The 21911-nt window shown below is 52.9% G+C and overlaps 1 protein-coding gene across 6 annotated transcripts in view; it reads left to right on the top strand.

The window, feature by feature from the left end:
* The first annotated feature begins 1932 nt into the window (after positions 1–1932).
* Positions 1933–21911, top strand: part of PAX2 (paired box 2) — a 79730-nt gene continuing 59751 nt past the window's right edge. For 3 of the 6 annotated variants that reach the window (XM_062001849.1, XM_062001848.1, XM_062001850.1), the window contains exons 1-3: positions 1993–2035; positions 5650–5818; positions 7095–7292. In XM_062001849.1, the coding sequence (XP_061857833.1) occupies positions 1993–2035; positions 5650–5818; positions 7095–7292 (410 nt within the window). Of the gene's footprint in view, positions 2036–5649; positions 5819–7094; positions 7293–21911 lie in introns of all 6 variants that reach the window. The other 3 variants (XM_062001851.1, XM_062001852.1, XM_062001853.1) reach the window with 2 other exon arrangements.

Raw genomic sequence — 21911 nt, forward strand, 5'->3', positions numbered from 1 at the left:
CGGAATGGCAGCCGGCGCGGGGGTGCTGCTGCGCCGTGCCCGCCGCAGCGCAGCCGCGGGCTCTGGCCGGGAGACGCTGCCTCCAGGTTCGCTCTGAACCATCGGTGTTGTGGAAGGAAAAAAGGCTTTGTTGTTCTGGGTTTTTTATTCGTCTCAAATGCTCCTTTCTTGCACACAGGAAAAAGAGGAGGGAGGGGGGCAGAGAAAGATAAAACATCAGCTCAAGTGCCAAGATGATTTATGAGACAGTGGAAAATATTTCATAAAGATCTCTCAGAGATTCTTTACTTAAACCAGTGAGAAACCAAAGCTGCTGCTTCATGATAGACAAGTGGAGGCATGAGAAGGGTGAAGGAGGAAAAGACCAGCAGCAGAAAGTAAATTTCAAGTGATGATAAACTCGCAGCCTGAAAACCAAAAGTGAGCTCCCAGCAGTTCCCACCTTGTCTTTCTGTCACTAGTTATTGCCCTAAGAAGTCATTTCTCAACCTTGCTCTCTGTTGCTCTGCTAGGTCAAAGCCACGTCCGTTTTAGCTGTAGACTTATTTGTGAAATGATTCTTAAACCCCACTCTATCAGTAAAAAAGGAGCAAAAAAAAAAAAGGATCAGAGCAGCACTGAGAAGCAGGAGGCTGGATTTGACGTTATTCATCCAAACGCGCGAGGGGAAACTTTTCAACGACTGAAACGGCCCAGACCGTGGTTCACACAAGTGCAAGAAGCGCACCCGCTCTCGCTTTCGTTCTCCTTTCTTTTTCTCTTTCTTTCGGCGTCTCTAGCTTCTATTTATTTTTTTAAATGTTTGTTCTTTATGTTTTTCTCTCTCGATCTCTTCCCCCTCCCCTCTTCCTTCACCCCGTTCTTTCCCTCTCTCTTCTCCATCCTCCCCTTCTCTGCCGTCCCTCTCCCACTCCAGGCCGCACACCACGGGGCCCGGGTGTGGATCGAATCCCCCGCTCCCGCTTCACCCCGAGTGAAGTCTCTGGTAAAAACGCGACGGCCGTGAGAAGGGAGATAAAACTCCCGAGCCGTGCGTGCGTTAAATAAGAGAGTTAAGCTTCCACAGCTGACAACAAAGCGGGGCTGGGGTCCCTTCCCAGGGGCTGGACCGGGCCGGGCCGCCGGCGCCCCGCACACGCGTGGCCCGGGGCGCTCCGCGGCGCCGGGTCCCGGAGGCGGCGGCCCCCCCGCGCCGAGCGCCGCCGGCCCGGCCCTCCTCTCCTCTCCTCTCTCCTCTCCTCTCCCCTCTCCTCTCCTGGCCGCGCTCGGCTCGACGCGCTGGCGAATCAGAGAGTGTCGGAATCTATTGCCTTTGTCTGACAAGTCATCCATCTCCGGGGAGGCGGGCGGGGGGCTGAGGGCGCTGCGGCTTTTAGAGACACACACCGGGAGCGGAGGCTCCAGTCTCCGGCCCCGGCTCCTCGCAAGCACTTCCCACCTCGGGCGAAAGTCCGCCGGGCGCCGGATCCTCCGCCCGGCCGAGAGGAGGGGGCGCGCCCGCCTGCCGCTCGCAGCCTTCCCGGGGATTGCTACTCCGCTTTGAACTTAAATGAACTAGCCCCGGACCGCGGGAGGAGGAGGGAGAGCCGCGTCCTCCTGCGCCTTCTGCCGCCTGGCCGCCGGCCGCACCTTGCTCCGGCACTCCCTCCCCGCCGCCGGGGATGCTCTGAGCCCTCCCAGCCATGACACCCACCTGCCCCCCGGCGCCGCCAGCCCCTCGCTCCCACGGACTCTGCTGACTCCGCCGCCCCGCCGCCCCAAAGCCAGCACAGCGCTCCGGCCCCCCGGAAAGTACTCCGCTGCCTGCTCCGCCGGGCAGGGGGGCAGCGCGCTCCGTCGCTCCCCTCTTCTCCTCTCCTTCTGTGTATCGTTTTCCTTTTTTTTTTTTTGTTTGGTTTGTTTTTTGTTTTTTTTCTCCCCTAAGTCTTGAAGTTGAGTTTTAGAGGCGAAACGGCGGCTTCAGCCGATTTCTTTCCCTTCCTTTGCCTCCCCATGGATATGCACTGCAAGGCAGATCCCTTCTCAGCAATGCACCGTGAGTACTGGAGCCCGGCTCCTTCCGCTGCTCTCCCTCTCTCTCATCCCTCCATTCCTCCTTCCCCAACCATTCTTCACCTGATCCTCCTCCAGGTCCAGCCTTTCCTCCCGCGGCCGGAACCGGGCTTAGGCGTGCAGCAGACTTAGCAAGGGCATAGCCGGCCTCGGCGGCGGAGCCGGGGTTCCGGGCAGCCCCGGGTCCGGAGGGAGCAGAGCTCCGTGCCGGCGGCGGGGCAGGGGCCAGGACCCCAGCCCGAGGGGCAGAGGGCTGTGTGCGGCTCTACCGGTGCTGCCTGCCGTGTGCGGGCGAAAGAAAACACACCCCTCCCCAGATCAATCCTCTGCAAAGGGACCGTCCCCATCGCCCCTCAGACAACGCTACTTCATCCAGAGCCTTGTCAGCCCCTCGGGCTGGATCCTGCGCCGTCCCTGCCCCGCCAGGCCAGGGCTCCCCGACACCCTGCGTGGCCCTGAACACCCAGTTTCCCCCGCGAGCTGATGCCGTTTGGTTTGATTTCGGATTTCAGTGGCAGAGAGGGGAGACGCCAGTTTCAAATTAATGGCGGGTTGGTCGGCGGCTGTTCCATCCTTCGTTTGGGTTTGGTTTTGTTTAGTTTGGTTTGAGGAAAGGTTGGACTGTGGGAAAAATAGGACAATTGTATGTCTAGGAAATCTGGCAGCTTAGGAGGCTCCCAAGGAGTCACGGTCCCTCCTGGTTCATTTACTAGATCCCCAGTGTGCATTTCAATGCATTCCTGGCACAGAAGAAAGTGCATTCTGGATGTATTTTCACTTTAAAGAACCTTTCTATAAGAAGCGAAGGAAAGCGAAAAGCCCCTTTTCTCGGGGACTGTAACAGGGTATTTTCAGGGACTTTAATTTCGCCTCATGGAGTGAAAATAATTCCGAGATTTAAAGGAAAGGAAAAAAACCACAACCCAAACCACCAAACAAACAGAAAGCCGAGACTGAGAGCATCTCGAGTCAGGAAATGAATAATTAAGGGCAATTTGTAACTTTTGACACTGAAACTTTTGAGGACACGCCCTGCCCGCTGCATAAAAACAAACCAAAAAGATATAAAATGTAAATGCTTCAAGTTTAAAAAAAAAAACACGCTGATTTTGCCCGGAGAAGAAAGGCGCAGAAGCACAAACCCATGATCAGATCCCCGAACGCGGACGTACGTAACTGCCTTCCGGTTTCCAAATGAATGATTTCCAGGGCACCTGTCTTAAAATGTAGGCTTTAATTTTCGCAGATGTTGAACAGAGAAGAGTCCGTGCAGCAGACGCTGCCGGTGCTTTGTGCGGCGCGCTGCGTGCCGGAGCGGCGGCAGCCATCCTGCCCGCGGCCGAGCGCCGCGGAGCCGCTGCACGCACCGCGCTGCCGACGGCTGCGAAAACTGCACCGACATTCCGCAGCGATTTTGAACAAAAGCAGAACACAAAAAGCCGCCAACAACCCCCCAGATTAGATTTGTTCCCGAAAGTGTATTTCTAGAGGTCCGCACCCAGCTGTCGGTTCGCAACGCAAGGCAGGCGAGCGCGGGGGCCGCGGCGGCAGCGCGGGGCGGCGGCAGGGTGAGGGGCGGGCAGGCGCCGGCACCCACACGCAGGGAAATACACCTAAATATCTGCTCCGATAGAGACAGCCTCAGGAAACCACAGGGCAGAGCAAAACAAACTCGTGTGAAAAATATCCGCGCTGCAGTAATTTCAATTATTAATTTTTAATCTTTTTTGCATCTGTTGCCTTTTAATACTTTGTAATGCGAGTTATAAAAGGTGCTTTGAATTATTTATCGTAGAGTTGACGAAGAAATTGCTGTGTTGTAACTTTAGAGGCAACATGTGCAGAATGGCTTCTGAACAGATGAAGAAAACACACGGCAGTATAGACCCGTGGGTTTAGAGGAGGAAGATAAACACATGCCCCCTCCCCTCTGAAACCCTAAAGGTGTTTTAAGAAAGACTGACAAACGAATACAACAAAATAACTCCGTCTCACCGGGGAAGGGGACAGGGAAGCAGTCGGCCCCCTGGCGAGGCGGCTGGGAGGGGATGTGCAGAGGTGTTACTGTAGGGGTGGGGGCGATGAAAAAACTCTATTTGTGCGAAAGGACTTGGATCGATCGCAGGGCAATGAGAGTTTCCACTAAGTTCAGAGCCAATAAGTCAGTGTCAGAAGCAAGGGAGAAAAAAAAAACAGCGAAAATACAAACAGATCATTTTTCAGCAAACTGCAAAGCGAACTAAGATCTCTTGTCGAGGGAGAGACAGAAGGTTAGGGTTGTGTGAAAGGAAAGCTTTAATACAGAGTGCGCTCCACAGCTCTATCAGCGGGGTATGCCGGGGGCAGAGCCGCCCGGGTGGCAGCGCCGGCGGCCCGGCACCGCGCCGGGTGCGCATCTCCCGCCCGGGCCAAGCGGCTCACGCCGCCGCTCCTGACCAGCCCCAACAGGAGACGTTTCCCTTTATTCCCCTCACTCCGTTCCTCCTGACCACTCTTGGCAGGTGCACAATTTTTTCTCCCTCTCTAGTTATATCTCGAAATGGAGAACAACAGATCGGGGGGAAAAAAGCGATCTCGGCAGTCCTAGCCGAGAGTGCGGGGGGTTGCCTGCAAAGAGAAGAACGGAGAAAAACGGAGTGTTTCAAATTCTCCATGAATTATGTTTGTGTGGGGGGAAAAAAACGGAATCCTGTCCCTCTGTTAGATTTTTTTTAACTGGATGATTTTTGCTTTAAAGATCGAAAGCTGAGGAGACAGAAGGTCTGTCTGTAAATGAGCACCGGCCGCGGGACACAAAATATTTCCTTTCTCTCTCCCTACATTTCTCCCCTTTCTCTTTTTCTCTCTGAATCCCTTCGGTTCGTATCCGAAAATAACGGGAGGCCGCGTTGCACAGGGGACACGCCGCGGGGCGAGGAAGGGCGCGGTTCGCCAGGAACTGTAATTGACAATGAGAGAGAAAACCGTGTAAAGAAAATGAAAGGAGCGAGGAAAAGCCCAGGAGCAGAGAGAATGGGGCTGCGGCAGCGCCCGGCCGGCGCCGCTGGGCAGCTGAGCTCCGCAGCTCAGGAGCGCATCTCTCCCCAGTTCTCGGGAGAGGGGCACTGCCCCCTCCGCGCCCCGCCGCAACGGCCCCGAGAGATGGACGCTCTGCGTCCCGGGAGGGGACCGCGGGATGAAGAGGGGTTCCCTGGCCCTGGGAGGGACCGCGGCGTGCAGCGGGGGGACAGTCCCCAGCTGGGGAAAATTCATTCTGCCTTCTCTTTCCTTCCCATCTTTCCTCCTTCCTCTTTCATTCCCATTTTATCTTTTCTGCCTCTCTTTTTCTTCTCTTCCTTTTTCTTTTCCCTTTCCTTCTCTGTCGTTCTTTCTCCAATTTTCTTTCTCTCGTTCTCCGTTTGGTTTTATTTTTTCCCTTTCTATCTCTCTTTTTCTCTCCCTCCTTCACGTGTTATTCCCCCCTCTCGACCCCCCGCCATCACCTCCATCCATCTGTAGTGACTGGTGATTTTGTAGCACGAGTGGCAAAGAATCCACGACTAACGGTGTGTTTCTGGTGTGCGTGGGTTGTTGTGTTTTTTCTTTCTCTTTCCCCAGCAGGGCACGGGGGTGTGAACCAGCTCGGGGGGGTGTTTGTGAACGGCAGGCCCCTACCTGACGTGGTGAGACAAAGGATAGTGGAGCTGGCTCACCAGGGGGTCCGGCCCTGTGACATTTCCAGGCAGCTGCGGGTCAGCCACGGTTGTGTCAGCAAGATCCTGGGCAGGTAAGGAAAGAGGCAGCTCCTTCGCCTCCCCTGGGACGGCAGCGGTGCGTCCCTTCCCCGCTCCGCTGTGACCTCCCGCCCTCCCCGCGGCGCTGGGCTCTCCCCGAGCGGCCCCGGCACCTCCGCGCCGCGGGAGCCCGGGCAGCGCAGGGCCCCCTCCTCCAGCCGGCAAGGACGTGCTCTCCCCCGCCGGCGGTGTTTGCAAACTCCGGGGAAGACAAACGATTTGCAAGGGGTGGGCGGGAGGCGGAGGAAGGGAGGGGGGTTGTTAGGGAGAAGGGACAGAGGAGAAAAAAGCGAAATAACGACCAAAAAAATCCCAATCCCAAAAACAAAACAAATTCCTCAACTCACAACAATCCGTGAGCGGCCTTAGCAAATACACGGGTAAATAAACAAACAGCGGGGCAAATAAATAAACACCCGCGGTAAGCGATCGCCGCCAAATGCGGTGTGAAAGATCCCCAGAGGCAAGCCGGGGGGCCTCAGCGCCCCGGGCCCGGCTGCTCGGGCGCGGAGCGGGGTCAGCCGGCGGCAGAGCCCCGGGGCCGGTGCCTGTACGCGGCCGTGCCCTCTGCCAAGGACGGGCCGAGCCGCTGCGGCGGGCAGAGCTCACGGCCGGCGAGGAGATAGTCTGGGGCTGCCCCGTACTGGCACCCGCCTCTGAGGGACCGGGGCGGTTGGGGGTGTGGGAGGGTCATCAACCACGCTCTCGCACCCACGGCCCCGCCAGCCCCCGAGCCGGGAGAGGAGGGGGCGGGGGGTGAGAGCCCGGCACCGCCAGCTTCCCGCGCCCCCTCCCCGGCCGCCCGGCGGGCTTCGCCTCCGGCCGGCAGCATGGGGCCGAGGGTTCCCGTTTTGTTTCCCGATCCCCGGCCCAGAAACGAGAGTATGGGCGTAAGGCGGGGGAAGGGGAGGCAGCGACAGCCCCGCGCCCCTCGCTCCGCACACACACACAAATGAAACAAAAAAAAAAAAAGAGAGGGGAGGGGAGGGAAGAAGGAGAATAATAAAAAAACGCAAAGCGGGAGCGAGCCCTGGAGAGGAGGAGAAGGGGCTCCTCCGGCCCCAGCCCCGGTGGCCCGGCGGGGCGCGGAGCAGCGCCATGCGGCACCCGGGCGGCCGCAGCCCGACGCCGCGCCCCGGCGCGCCGAAGCCGAGGTGGGCCGCGGGGCCGGGGACTGCGGGGCGTTCCGAGGGACTGCCGGGCACCGGGATGTTCCGGGATGGCGCGGTTGTTGCGGGCAAGGCAGCTCACTGACCATCCTTTGTGCAGGTATTACGAGACGGGGAGCATCAAGCCCGGCGTGATCGGCGGCTCCAAACCCAAAGTGGCGACCCCAAAAGTAGTGGATAAAATCGCCGAGTACAAGAGACAAAACCCGACAATGTTTGCTTGGGAGATCCGGGACAGGCTACTGGCCGAGGGCATCTGCGACAACGACACGGTCCCCAGCGTCTCCTCCATTAACAGGTAAGGGCAACCTGCGGCCCTGCTCGCGGCTCCATCGCCTCTTTTCGGCCCCAAAAAACCCCCCTCAACAGCGCCGACCGCCTAATCCTTCCCTGGTCAGGTTAGACACAGCGTGCCCCAGCCCCGGCTCCGGCCCAGCGGGCGCTCCCGGCCCCGCCACGACCCCCAGCCCATGCCCGGGCAGCGGGGCCGGAGTTGGCTGCCTGTTCCTCCGTGCCCGGGCAGCGAGGGAGAGGGTCCTGCCCCGGGGCTGGCTGCAGGGCTGCAGCTTGCGCCGGCCGCCGGGCCCGGGCCAGCCCGGGGCGGGCAGCGCTGCTGCTAGGGCAGATGAACTGCCCAGCAGCCCTCAAGGTCGCGGTTGCTGTTCGGACCGGCGGGGTGTCGGACGGCGGAGCCGGGTTGTTCCTGTTACCTCCTCCGAGCGTGTAAATAAGCGGTAGCTTTGCCAGGCTCCGAACCGACAAGCTGCCGTTACTCGCTGCACAGCCGGGCTCACAGTCCCGCGCCGCCGGCTGCTGGGGAAAGCTCCCCTTGCACCCGCGCCTCCGATTCACTCCTCATCGCCAGCCTCGGGGCACAGAGGACTTGCGCGGCCGCTCCCTTGCCCTGGCTGGGCTGCGCTTTGCCCCGCCGGCCCGGCGCGGTCCGGTCCCTGCCTGCCCCCGGGGCTGCGGGAGGCAAGACCCATCTGGCACTAGTGAACGATATCACCCCGTCACCCCCTCTCCCCTCCCCTTCAGCTGCTAGGGTGCGACTTTCGTTGGTGGAGGGACTCAGATTTGGTGTCGGGTTTGAGGTGGCAAAAATAACGATATGACAGGCAAAACTTAAAAAAGGATCGATGCAGGAAGAAAGGGCCGGTGATAGATGTGATCACCCGGTAACACTCGGCAAAGTGCTCAGAGCGCTCACGTCCCTGCGCATCCGAATGCAACACACATCAGATCTCCACACCTCGGCAACACACAACACTTACATGCACAGTAACTGCGCCGGTTCAGCGCCACGTATGTACGGCCGCCTCCACTATGCCCACAGAGATGCAACTGCTAGAAACAGTGCGCCGGGGACGTTTGCAAAGCGTGCACACACAGGCACAGAACACCTCGCCAACACAGGGAGAACAGCCGAAACTTTGCACGCGACCCCAAATACACGGCATTTCCCACTCGGATAAACGCGCACAGGGCACAGGCCATGCAGGCTCCTGGAGTGCCCGCACAGCTCAGACCCCGCACGGCAGCATATTGGCCCTTCCGATATATAACAAGTTTAGCCCGGTGTTATTCCTTTTAGTCTGTTCTATTTATAGCAAGGGAGGCGAGAAATAAATAGCGAAAGCACAGCGGTATTTCTGTCTTACGTTTTGCACGGCAGATTTATCAAAATATGTCTAATAACTCAGACTGTGTATTTCTAAATCTGGCATCCTATATAAATGGGTTTTAATATTTTGCAAATGATATGGAATTATCCCAAATCATCTTGAAAACAGCAGGTAGAATTAGCTAGTGGAATGTACCTTGGCTAAGAAAGATTCCCTCAGACACACTGTCTCTGTAATATACTGCTAGGCTACCCTAGGAAATTATCCCTGTGTGTGCCATCTGTATTAAAATGGTTATTAAGTTATGAACAGGGTAACATAATACTGATCGGCTAATTATACACCCTCCTAAAAAACCTCCAGGTCTCTGTTACTCTCTCAGTCAGGTATTGAAATAATAACGGTTTGACATTCAGACACCTGACAAAGGCAGCTGCAGAAGGACAGCCAGCTCTCCCTGGGAGGAGTTGGGCTGGGGGGACAGAAGTCCAGAGGAATGGCTGGGGGCTCTTTGGAGGAAGAGCAGATTAGAGACCCAGCACAAACGTTCACCTGGGCCAGCTGAAGGTACGTGAGCGTCCACACGCTCAAGTCTCAGCCTCCCACTTGCTGGACCCAGCGCCTTGTGTCTGGGTTGTCACGTCCCAGGCAGAAGGCTGAGCACCAAGTTCTGTTCCCACCTTCACTACCAGTTTGTGGCAGGGCTTTGGGGGTTATGTGCCTCAGTTTCCCCACCCTGGAAATGAAAACTGATCCCTCTCAGAAGGGAACAGATGAGCTTATAAAATGCCTTGAGGAGGACAAGTGCTTTGTAGCTCTGAAGTATTATTCTATGAAAGCTGTGACCCACCTCGTTTGACTCACGCTGCGGTGGCACTTGAGTGTGTAATCGCCAACGCACAAGAGCATTTAGGCTTCATACGATTCTTTCCCTATTCCTTTTAAAGATCCCACTGTTCACCTTTGTATGAGGCTCCCCAAACCCAGTGAGGAAGGCAGCCCATCATCCCAAGGAAGTAAGCCCACCATATCGCAGGTCATGCAGCGTGCGAGTCTGCGCCAGGCAGGGACAGGGCGGCAACTGGGCAAAAGTACAGCGGAGCAGGAAAGAGCGAGTGTGCGAGGGCTTGATCCTGGTGCTGCAGACATGAGCGAAAGCTTCACCACTGCAGCTCACAAAACTCACAAAATGCAAAGAGGAGACTGTTCTCAATTTAAATACACATTCTTCTCTCCCCCATTGTCGAAATAGATATATAGGATTGGGCCAATCCCGTGTCCCAGCACATCCCTTACCTGTGGTACGATCGCAAATTGGAGACAATCTAACACCCTGAGGAGTCTCTGAGCAGCTTCTGATAGACAACAATTTAAAACCCTAGCCTAAAAATATCTGTCTGCTCATTTTTTCAAAAAGTGGAGTTTATAAAGCAAAATCTGCATTGGCCCAGTGTCCAGAACTGTTAGAACTATGTCCGTGATCAGTTTAACTTCTTGAGACTGTGAGACATTTACAGAACCAGGAGCCACCGATGTGTCTAGACAGACTGAATATTGCACTTCAAAATGGACATGGGAAAGAAAAAGTCCTTGGTTATGATAGGATTTGCTGAAAAGGAATTAATTACGTTTTATTTTCTTCCTGGGTATTAATCTGACGTTAACAAAGGCTTTCAGGTGAGGCCACAAAACAACGCCGTTTCAATTCCAGATTTTAAGCCTCTCTGAAACATTTTAAAATCAATTTTCCATTAATTATGTTTTTTGATACATGAATTCTATGTGCCTACATTGCACTGCCCTGAACATATCACAATGCATTTGGGACGAAACATAATCCGCTACCGAGACTGATCAGAAACTTGTCCATACCAAACTCACGCAGACAAAGGCTAGATACAAACCCTGTTGAAAGCCTTAACTACCCTGTTAAGATTCAGCAAAAACATAAAGTCTTCTACTCTGCGGTAGTTTTCCTTTAATTACAGCGAAAAGGGCTAGAGAGTATACTGGTTAATCAGCAAAGTGCACCAGAAGCGACAGCATCAAGCAAGAGCAGTTATCTCTGTACTGGGAGCTTCCCTGTTCCTGCTTCAGACATCAGTACCACACAGACTACAGCATGTGTGGGTGTACACACATACGGACATAGGTACACGTAAACACACACACATACACATAGTGCTTGTGATTCAGAAGCAGGCAAGTGACAGAAGCTCTTAATTCTTTGGTAAACAATTTGTGCTTACTTTAAATGACCTGAGCACCTTGCCAGGCCAAACTTTTCCATCTATCGTATGTCCACAAATGAGCCATCTCTGGTCACTTCGGGTTAGGGTATTTCAGCTGGCTTTAGATACTGCTGTAAGCCTCGCAGTGGTGTCCCAAGTACAAACTTGGGGTCAGATGTTAATGGGAATGTTTGTGTTGTTTTGCAGCATGTACAGTTAGCCCAAGAACACAGTTTAGTGAGATAATAATCTCCCCAGAAAAATTGTTTGAATTAGTGTACTTTAGCAGGAAGAGGACAGAGCACATGACAGGCACACGTTCACGGTTATGCAGCAAGTAGACATTGCAGTTTAAACATGATTTCCTGCTTCTCTTACATTAAAAAAAATTCCTTACAGGTCTAAAAAGGCAAAGCGAAACACCCCCATTCCCTTCAGTCTGTTCCTCTACCCCAGCTCTTCTGCAGCCAGGTTCAGCACTAGAGACTCCCAGTCAGTCCTCGTCCAGGCACTGCTGAAGCCAGGGCATTCTGGAGTTCAGGCAGCCTTCTGGATACACTGTGCACCCTGAGTTCTGAGAGCAGACCTAACTAGAGTTTAGGATGTATTACCTCAGCCAAGCCATTAGATGTTTTTGAGCCTTCTCTTGGGTGCTGAGTGTATGTTAATTTCTAGCACTAGGGGCTTGGCCTGGGGTGATGTTTCCTGTTTCATTATGTAACAAGTGGCTGATGATTCTTAGCTGAAGCCTCCAAGAATTATGTGCCTTTTAAAAATACGTAAGGAAAGACATACACATTGACTCAGGCTGCAATGACCAGCAAAACACACTTGTACTCTGAAATATTACTGAGCAGGTGGCCAGTGGCAGCGGCCACGGGCAGGCTTGTGGCTCAGAGAACAGCAGCTCGGGAAACCAGATTTCTCTTACCGGTTCTGCCGCTGACTTCCCGGCCGATCTCGGGTCCGACTCCCTGCGAGGCGGCTTTGCTCTCTGCAAAACGAAAACACCAGAATTTAGCCACCTTTGTGAAACTCACTGTGGTCTTTCACTACAAATGGAGTGCATCACGTAACATGAACAAAGCTGGAGCTAGGTTGTTTTACATCAGCTGAGGCTTTAGCCCATGCAAGGGAGATGGAACTGAACAGAATCTCGACTGAGGTGAACGTAATGTCTCAAGACAAACAGTGGAGCCTGGCAAAAGGAGGCGGATTAGGTTAGGGGCCGTGTCATATGCTGAAGAAATCGATGTTATGCAAACAAAGCTCTCTGAGTCACTCTTGCCAGCCTCACCTCAGAATCGCCCCAAAGGGCCCCCTGGCCGATGTCACTGGTGACTCGCTCCCTGCCTCTCCTATCCAACAAACCTGGAATTCTTGGAGGACAGGTAACAAGTCTGGGGAGAAGTCAGAAGAGCACAGAGCATGTCTAGTGGCAGGTTGTTTGTAGTGACCAAAAGCAGTGCCAACTGCTCGGCCTGCAGTGAACATGGGGTGAATTGCACACATTTAGCCAGCAAGCACGGCGTGTGCCACACGAATCTATCACCACCATCATTATTTAGGAGCCACTAGTCAGTTTTCTCAATAGAGAAGCCAAGGATTAGACTGGCCACGTAGGCTGGATTAGTCTCTGACTGACACTGTGTTGGTGCAAGGCACCAGGGCAGAAAACTCGCCCGCTGGTACCCAACGGAGTTCACCAGGTCTCGTAATCGGGCACTTCTCAGCACGCAAACAGAACTTGGGATCCTAGCAGGGATCCTCTCCCTTAGCTGAGTCTAAGGTTCCCATGAGATTCCCTGCTTCAGGGCACAGTCTCAAGGTGGAAGGCTTCTACTGCCAGCTGCTTCAGCTGAGCCAAGAAAGTGATCAGGTCACACAAGGCATCATTACAGAGAATATACTCTTTTAAATTCAGATTCACAAACTTGGTATTATCTCTTTTTATCATTGCAAATAAAGGACAGGCTCATAAAGCAGAGGTTACAGACAATGTTACTGCGGCTGAAAATGAATGCTCACAGCATTTCTCTTTGTCTTAGTCCTCCTATCTGGCCAGTGAAAGGTTGTATGGTGGCAACTACAACCACCTAGCCACATTTTTTCTGATTTTCATATTGCAGAGGTATTAGCTCAACAGAGGCAGTTAGCAAGCAAAATTGGTTGTGCCTGGCAAGTTCTGAGCTCCCTGCTCTGCGAACCTCAAAGTTCAGAACCACGTCGGTCTCTTTGTCACCTCGAAATCCCAGCCTTTCCTTTTTCTGTAGATGTACTGAAAGCTTGATTTTTGCTGGAAGTGAAACATTTCCAAGCTTTTGCATCTAGTGAATGATTGCTGCAGTCTGCCAGAGAGGTAGCTGCATTTCTGTGCTGGGTGAGTGAGTCTTACGGAGCTAAACCTCATTTACCAGAGTCACTATTATGTGAAAAAACTCATTTGACTTTGGGAGAAAAGAGGAGAAAATGTAAGTGGCTTGGCCAAGCAATGACAAAGTGGTGAGAACAGAGTGATCTGAAGGGCACGGTCCCTCCAACAGGACTATTCATGTTTAAACAAAACAGTATGGCCAGGAATGAAGGGAGGGAAACAAGGAAGGAAGCATTTAAACACAGGCTAAGGCCTCCCCTCACAGGGATGTCCATGGTGTTGTGGAATTGCATCCCAGAGGAACTCCTGATTTCTTGGAATATATATAAGTAGATGGCATCAATAACAAGAAAACATACAATAAGAATCTTGTGTAGGCTAAAGAGGTAGATAATGCTTTGGCAGGCCAGCTGGACGCTTCCTGATACGATGACATGATGCATACAAAGCAAAGCTGTGTTCTCAACCGATTATCAAACATCACCAAAAACCCACCTCTGATGCTAAAGCTCATTCAAAGAAAACATTTCCCTGTTACCTGAACAAAAAGATGGAAACGCTTGAACGGGGCTGAGCTTCACTCAGATTCCCTGGTCTTTAATTAAGGCATGTTGACATTCAAATGGAGTTTAGGCTCTCTACTTACAATCAGCAAAATACGTAGGGATCCCACTTTTGGGGAGGGTCTCTATAAATGGAAAGGTAGAGAATTCCAAAAGCACTTGTCATGGGCCTGACATCCGTGCAGATAAACCAGGGCTTTAGGAAATCCCATCGGTGTGTAGATGGCTCTGATGATGATTACTGCTCATGAAGGCATCAGAAATGTTTGAGTTTTTCTCCAAAGCAAAAGCTAGCGGGAATAAGGATTTCTTCCACTGTAATCCAAATTAATCTCCTGGAGCCTGTACAAGCATGGTCATGTTCACCAGGCCCAACTGTTTAAAATGCCACGGCAGAGCCTAAATCATGCAACTGGCATAGAAATCATAAGTCCTTGTAATATAACGTGGGTTTGTTTCTACTTGTTTTCTCTTTTCTACCCTAAATTTTTAAAGGGATTTCGATATCTGACTCCCACTAAACAACTCTACAAACACCTTAACAGTGCAGTCCTTTGAGCCTTCAGAGAGCCCCTTTACCAGCCGCCACCCCAAGCACTGGAAACGTACTTTGTTAAATGAGAACTGAAATTCTCACGCTATCACTTGACTAGAAGAGCTGGAAAACCCACAACAAACACCGTTAGGCTTGTGATGAAATACTAGGCAGTATGATATTCAGCGCTAGCCTCCAATTTTCTCTAGTGCCAGTAACCGAGAGCTGATTTTGTAGCACTTATATGGCTATCTACCCAGCTGGAAATCACAAATCTAATCACTTGGTTCCCAAACTCCTCAGAGTGCACTTACAAATATTCATTTCCAATCAATTTGCACCTGCTAATATTTCTCAACGCTCACACACGATGACAGTCAGAAGGGAGGCCGGTGCCTACTCTTTCTATTGCAATGGCATAAAGAGGCTCTGTGCACAGCTCACAGCCATCGTCCACAACCACTGCATAAACGGGAACTCCCTTCGCAAGGTTCTTTCAGATAATCAGTGCTTGCCCCTTAGTTTCTGCCAGGCTTGTAATTCAGACTGTCCTCAAGGTTTCAGGGATCCTGAAACAAACATCTTTGTCTGTTACAGGACATGAAATATCTGGCCAGGCTCACTCAGTAAGCCCGGGTCTAGGTAAAAGGCAGAGCAGAACTGGAGAGTCCTCTTCTCTGGGCTCGTGTGTGCCGAGACTGAGGCTGAGCAGCAGCTGCCTGTGACAGCCTCCCCCCTCTTCCCCGATAAGTAGGCATATAAATAAATAAATAAACGGCATCCTAACTGCACCGAGAACTCAATAAAACAATCACATCAAATATGAGGAGGTATAAATCTCATGTCTGCACAGGTAACCCACTCAATTGCTTTTATTATGGCTCAGCCTGACTCCATTTATTACCATCCATGGCCTGGGTGAAGGATGTTTGCATGGAGGGTGGTCTCCTGGTGAAATCCTATCCCCGGAGCAGTGACAATCAGCCCATACAGAGGTGGATTTTGGTGGGGAGACCAAAGGCAGATCCATCTGTCTGCATGAAAACCAATCAATAACCCTGTAACTAGACCCCTTGTCGCTGGGAAATGGACAACACAATAGTTCAATCCTGGAGCCACAGGAGGGGAATAGCTGTGGCTGGGGTGTGAGGAATGGCAGGATGTATGCGTGAGGCGTTTGAGACATATGGGCGGAATATGGCTGTCCATTTAGATACTGAGGAGGAGTGATGGGCTAGGAGGAGCGCAGAGGGTACGCTCGTATCTGTAGCAGGCACATGTGGAAGGCTGGTGTGTCCAGGGGAGGGGGTGGGGAAGGGAAATGCAAAGCTATCCCACGCTGTTTGACGGGACGTTCAGCCGGGGGCTGCGAGCACGATGCAGACGGGCCTGTGGGGCCCGGGCCTGCTGCGTGGCTGCCACGGAGCAGGACAGTGGCGTGTGCGGGGAACGGGGTCCCGGCAGCCACGGCCGCCGCGGCGCGCAGCGCTGGCACGCTGAAGGAAGCGCATGGCGGAGGTCGGTGTGGTCGGGAAGGAGACTCCTTTGTCCGCTGCCTGGCGTGGGATTTATGTGTGTACTAGTTTTGACAGAGAGGAGGAAGAGCGATGCGCCAAAAGCCTGAGCTAACTAACAGACTGTGAGTTCACAGAGATGCTTCCCAGAAAATGCTGCTATGAAACATTTACCCAAACCTCACCATTAAATCAGGAAGGGAGAATCTGGTGGCTTGTCTCTGCCTGTATGAAAAATAGAAGTAGGACATTTCTTGCTGCTGTCGTCCCTTAGCTCTACAGTCCCTGTGGCATTTCTCAAATCTGCACAGCATATTGCTCCTCAGGCTCCTGGCAACTCCCCCAACACACACACACACACACACGCTCAGATATGCTGGAGTTTGTCTCTCTCTCCTGGAGGCCTATTTAGCTTTTATTCCTTTGGGTCCATTTTGAACAGTTCCTCCTCCATCCAAGGTTAGCAGTCTCCCCTCTCTGCAGGGTCTTATAAAAGGAAAAGCAGAGAGTGTGATCAGATCACAGAGTCACAAAAGAAACCCTCATGTATCTGTCAGGCACGATGCCCCGCACCACCTCTAGTTGCAGGGTACTTTGGATGGTTCTGGTGACAAAACAGTACCCATTTCTTTGGTCAGAGAGGGTTAATATCACAGCACTTCAGTTCCCTGAACTAGTCCTCATTTACTTCAATTTGGGCTGAAATGTTAGGCCAGCCTCATTACCCTACTGCCCCTTTTTCAAGCTCTCACTTTAAAACTGTGATACACTCTTTGGGCACTAACATTTGGGCACTTCTTAAAGGAACTATTGCCTTTCAACATACTCACGTTTCCCTAAACATTCCTTAAAAACCAAGTTTTGGTCATCTGCCTTTGAAGAGAAGGACTGTGGCCCAATGCAGCTACATGATAGTGCCTGCAGTTAATACACCTGAATTCAGGCCTTGTCTTGGTTGTTCAAACGTAGACTTAAGGCCCAAAAATACATACACATTTACAAAATACACACGTCAGGGAGGAGATGTAGAAGAGGAAAAGAAAGGAAGGAATAATATTTGTGAAGAAGAGGTGGCATTTGCATCCAGAGTGCAGAGGGGAAGCGTCTATCCGGGACATGGCGCACCCGAACGGGCCCCGGCTGCGCGAGCAGAGGCACAGAGGGACTTGTGCATCTCACCAAACCCCTCTCCCTGTGCAATAGTCAGCAAATCTAGGGTTTTAAGGAGAATATTTGTGGTGCTGTCTCTGGCAGCCACAACACAAAACCTCCTGAATGGGCAGAGAGCACAGCTGGGGAGGAAAGGGCCAGAGATAAGGATGGAGTGATAGGCTAAGCAGATGCCACTTGGCCAGTGTCAGAAGCAGGGCTGCTGTGGTTTTGCAGAGGTGGCCTTGACCACCACGCCAGACAAGATGCAGAGCGCTGTCCAGTACTGACATCCAGCTCCCTGACGTGCCTTTACCAACTGCAGGCTAGGTGTGTGCCGGGGTCGGGGGTCTGAGCGTGCGGATGAGGACGCAGTAAGGCTGCGTGTGCAGTCCTGTGAGGAGCACACACTGGAGGGCAGGGAGGAGCTGCATCGCCGAGTTCGTGTGCCTGCATGTGAGAAGGTGTGAGTCAATCTGTAAAGAGATGACTCTCATGATTCCCTTTTGTCAATTACATTCCTTTTGTGACCTGCAAATACTTACAGGAAAGTACATGCCTGTGGGTCACGGTGCCCAGCAGGCAAAACTGGCCGAGCTGGGGGCACACGAAGGCATGAAACGGAAGGGAGTGCGGCCCGCTTCGGCTGGAGGCACCCATAAGGAAATGTCCTAATGCAGTGAAAGGCAGAGGATACTGTGATCCTGGGGAAGTCTCTAGGTGGGCGCAAGAGGAGGGTGCCAGCCCTGTGAACGAAGCCTTTGTACTGCTTAGAGCACCCCCTTTCCAAAAGAAAAGCACCTCTGCGCCGTGTGAATGTGCTCCTGGATCATTCCGTGCACAGTAATCTGAGCACAGAAACCTGCGTGCGTTTGTGCAGAGACACTGCCCAGTCTCTATTGTTCCACCAGACAATCTCTGTAATGGATATTTGGGCAAGACGTGCCCTACACCCCACGACATGCGTACGAGGAGGAGCGTGGGCACATCACTAGGGCAACCCGTCCGGCTGGGAGTATAGACTTATAGCAAGTCAGTATTACTGGTCTGTGCAAGAACTAAGAACAGTCTTATCCATGGAAACAACATCCTAACTCTGCAGTTACACACGGGCAGTCACAGGGGTGAGCACAGGCACAGCAACACACGCCTGGGGAAGCCTGGCTGGCTCTGTGGCTCTGTGTGAGTGCACGGATGGACTGTGGCCGTGAGCGGATGCACGGGGCAGCCGGGGCAGCACTCATGGCAGTGTCAGCAGCTCTTCTGGGCAGACCTGGGGATAAGGTGCTGTGGCAGCCATCCCACCAATGAGCTGAGAAGAATGCAGCTGGTGGGATGGGCAGCATCAGCAACACAAAGGCGTGTGTCAGTGTGTGTAGAACAGAGGTGTGAATACAGGTGGTGTACAGCAGGGCAGGCACATGCATACCCTGAGATGCCACGACCAAACGAGGGGACGTGTGTGTTTTGGGGGTACCTAGCACATCTGAGAGAATAAGAGGTGTATATGGCACGATACATTTGTCAAGGAGTGGATGTGTGCTAGTTCACCTGAAAGCAGGGAATACCTGGGGCCAGCAGGGACAGAGAGGGTTATGCTAAAAGCAGTATTTCTAATGATAGCCGCAGTTTAATGTACTGGACTCTGCCCTCCTCTCCCTTCCCTTCCCCTCCCACTCTTCTCCTCATTACCCAGGTTATCTTGTTTGGGTTAAGAGGCCAATTTCAACAGACTATAATTGAAGAGTGAAGAGAATCTGATAAGATAAGGAAGGGACATCATTCCTCAAGGGATCAATAGAGGTTTCATGTTCCTCCTTCCCCTGCTGTGTCCCTAACACACTAACACTGTGTCCACGGGTCTATACTTTATTTGCTCTGCTTGTCTGCAAGCCTAGAAAGGAAGCAAAGAGTAGGGGGGCTGCAGCCCCTGTCTGTCATGCAGCCAGAGCAGGGGAGGAGGCAGGAGGAAGGGACAATGGGGACACTGGTGGCCATACGGCCCCCTCTGAGAGCCAGGAGGAGGCAGGGAGGTGACATGCCTGATGCCCTCCTGGCTCTGGCAGGGACACGGGCTCACAGGGGAGGTGTTCACCTTTGGCCTTCTATCTCAGCGTTGTGCTCTGCAAGGGAAGGATATTGATAATTTGTCTGGATTTAGACCTGCTTTTCCTAGTGTCCACGTGCAGATGAGCTCCAAGCTCGTCATGGGGTCACCTCTCAGGGCCCCTCAGGGTGAGGGAGATATAATTACCCCTACCACAAGGAGGCTGGGAGCTGCTCCTGGTGAGGTTTACGTTAGCATCTGAGGTTCAGGCTTGACAGCCCCAGTACTGCACAGGCCGTTCTTCGAAGGTTTTGGGACCAAACCAACATGAAAGGATTCCCCTTAGGAACAAGGCGCTGCCTCAGCAGTGAAAAGAGCTCACCTCACAGCAGGACTGCCGGGGCCCCCAAGCTGCACGGGCAGAGCTGGGTCCCCTCCTGCCTCACCTCCTTGGCACTGTCCCTGCGGCCACTACTCCGTCCCTGCGGCCCCTGCCCGTCCCTGTGGCTGGCGTAGGATGCTCGGGCACAGGGAGATGAGCTGAGAGGCCAGCGCAGTGCAGGACCCAATCCAGATCCCATACAACAGGGCTGGGCTGGTTTCTGGAGAGCCTGAGATGCAGAGGGGTCTGGGGCTGAGATATCTTCTTCCAGCTGATTTCTCTTTTATTTTTAACACCCAGAGAAACAGATGCTGAGAGCAAGTCAGTCATGCAGTGAGCATGTGGCAGAGTTGGGAATACAACCCAGATCCCCTGACTCCCAACCTCAGGCTTTAACCACTAGACCATGCTTCCCTCTAAGCCACCTTGAACTTTCCTCAGTGAGGATGGGGGCTACTAAGCCTCTGTGGGCTGCAGTTTACCAAGCTGTCAGGAGTGTGCTCACTGGACCGCCTCACCAGAGACAGCCGTCCTCACACACGCTAAAAAAGTTGAAAAGAAATTCATTTCATGGCCGGTGGTTGCTTAAAAAAGGCGATTCCAGCATATGTATGTGATAAATGTTAACTGTGCATTAATCGCATTAAAGAGGACCCTATAAACTTTTCATTTCTAATTAAATTCTGGCCGGTGATTCTGGCGGAGCCAGCACACTCCGGGCCTTTGTTTATGTGGAAAATTAAAATGCAAATACAATGGAATTTATTTCCATTACTAGAGTGATATGCTGGGCTCCTCTGTTTAACAGCCTCCAATTATTTTCAAACAGGTCTCTCTCTCTCCCTTTCCCCTGCCCCCTCCTTCTCTCCCTCATTGTTTTCCTCCCCCTCTTACCCTGATGTTGCTGCCCCAGTGTGAGGGGTGGTAGTTGGTAAGAAGTGGGTGACCTAAGGATGGTGTTGCCTGCTCAAGGTCAAATGCAGGCAGGAATCAGAAGGAGGTAGGGGGTTAAAAGTGTAGGAGAGCACAAACAAGGTGGCAGGGGAGCTCAAGAGGAGGAGTAAAGGGTTACCTGTTAGCAACCTCACTGAAAAGCACAAGCTGAACTGTCTGGCTTGCTAGATCCCAGCCATATTGATGACCTGACTGAGAGAGGTCACAGTGAGAGCCCTTTCTGGAAGTTCCCTGGATCTTTCACAGCCTTTTTCATAGACTTTGTCTGGATATGACTGCTGCTGGGCCAAATTCTGATGGCCGAGGAAGCACACACAACAGGCCCAATGCCAGACACATTGCCTGAGCAGAGCAAATAAATCCATGCAGCAATGACACATAATCATCAGCTGAAAAATAACTGAACTCTCCTGCTCATTTCCAAGGGACTCGATGTAGCTACACTGTCTCAGAGCACCAGCACACCATACCCACACAGGTTAGAAGCCACTGGACAAGCACAGAGATCCACTGCACTTTTAAAATGTCTTAACACATACATCTACTGCTAAATGCAGCTGACATGGAGTCCCATTCCTCCTTACACACACGGAGACGCAGGTCAGCTCAGACACGGGAACACTGCCAGGCAGTCCCACACAGATCAGAAGCATCTGCTAGCTGACACGCTGCCCTTCTATGCATTAATACAGGAAGTCACACCAGAAGACCCTCGCGAAGGCAAGCGTGCTCTTCACTGCAGACACACACGTAGTCGTTCCCAGATCCCCGCACAGTCTAACCCATTTGAAACTGCACTGTGCAGTCTTGCGTGTATTTGTGACGAAACCTAGATATGGAGACTGCTCCAAAAACACAACTCCCAGCAAAACTCCTGTGTGCACAGCAGGTGCACACTCATTCACACAGCCTCAGAAACACAGCGGCACCCAGAGCCACGGCTATCCACGAGCAAGTGGCCACGCAGCTGACGCATGAGAACCAGCCGGACGCGGCACCCCGTGTGCCACGCGCGGGCGAGCGGCGTCCCCTCGGCATGCCCCGCGGCCAGGGAGGCCTGCGAGCCACGGGCATGTTCTCCTGCCGCACGTGAGCATCTTAAGGAATCACCTAGTGTAAACGATCCTGCCCCAGCCGAGACAGGGAAACAGGAGAAGGACACATTCACTTACAACACTGAAAAGAGGCCATTACCCAGTCAAACAACCCAATCCCTGACATCATTATTCAATACACAGGAGCCCTGAAATGCACACTAACTCAATCACGGAGACACGGGACTACAAAGCGATGGAATCAATGAGACAGACATGCGGCCGTACCAGGAGCACCCAGCGCGGCCTTAGCACCCCGCAGCCGCGCCACGAGCGCACGCAGGACCCCGCTCACAGCCACAGGACACCCACAGCTCTGGCAGCACACCCCACGAAAGCTCAGGCTGGGGGTCACCTGTGCCAGTAAAAATTGTGAAACATGACAAGCACCTTCAAGTCCTAGTGAGGCTGGAGGACCCCCCAGGGCACTCAGGACTGTGCAGGATTGC

This window comes from Colius striatus, chromosome 8 (assembly GCF_028858725.1).
Source record: "Colius striatus isolate bColStr4 chromosome 8, bColStr4.1.hap1, whole genome shotgun sequence".
NCBI classification, from domain to species: domain Eukaryota; kingdom Metazoa; phylum Chordata; class Aves; order Coliiformes; family Coliidae; genus Colius; species Colius striatus.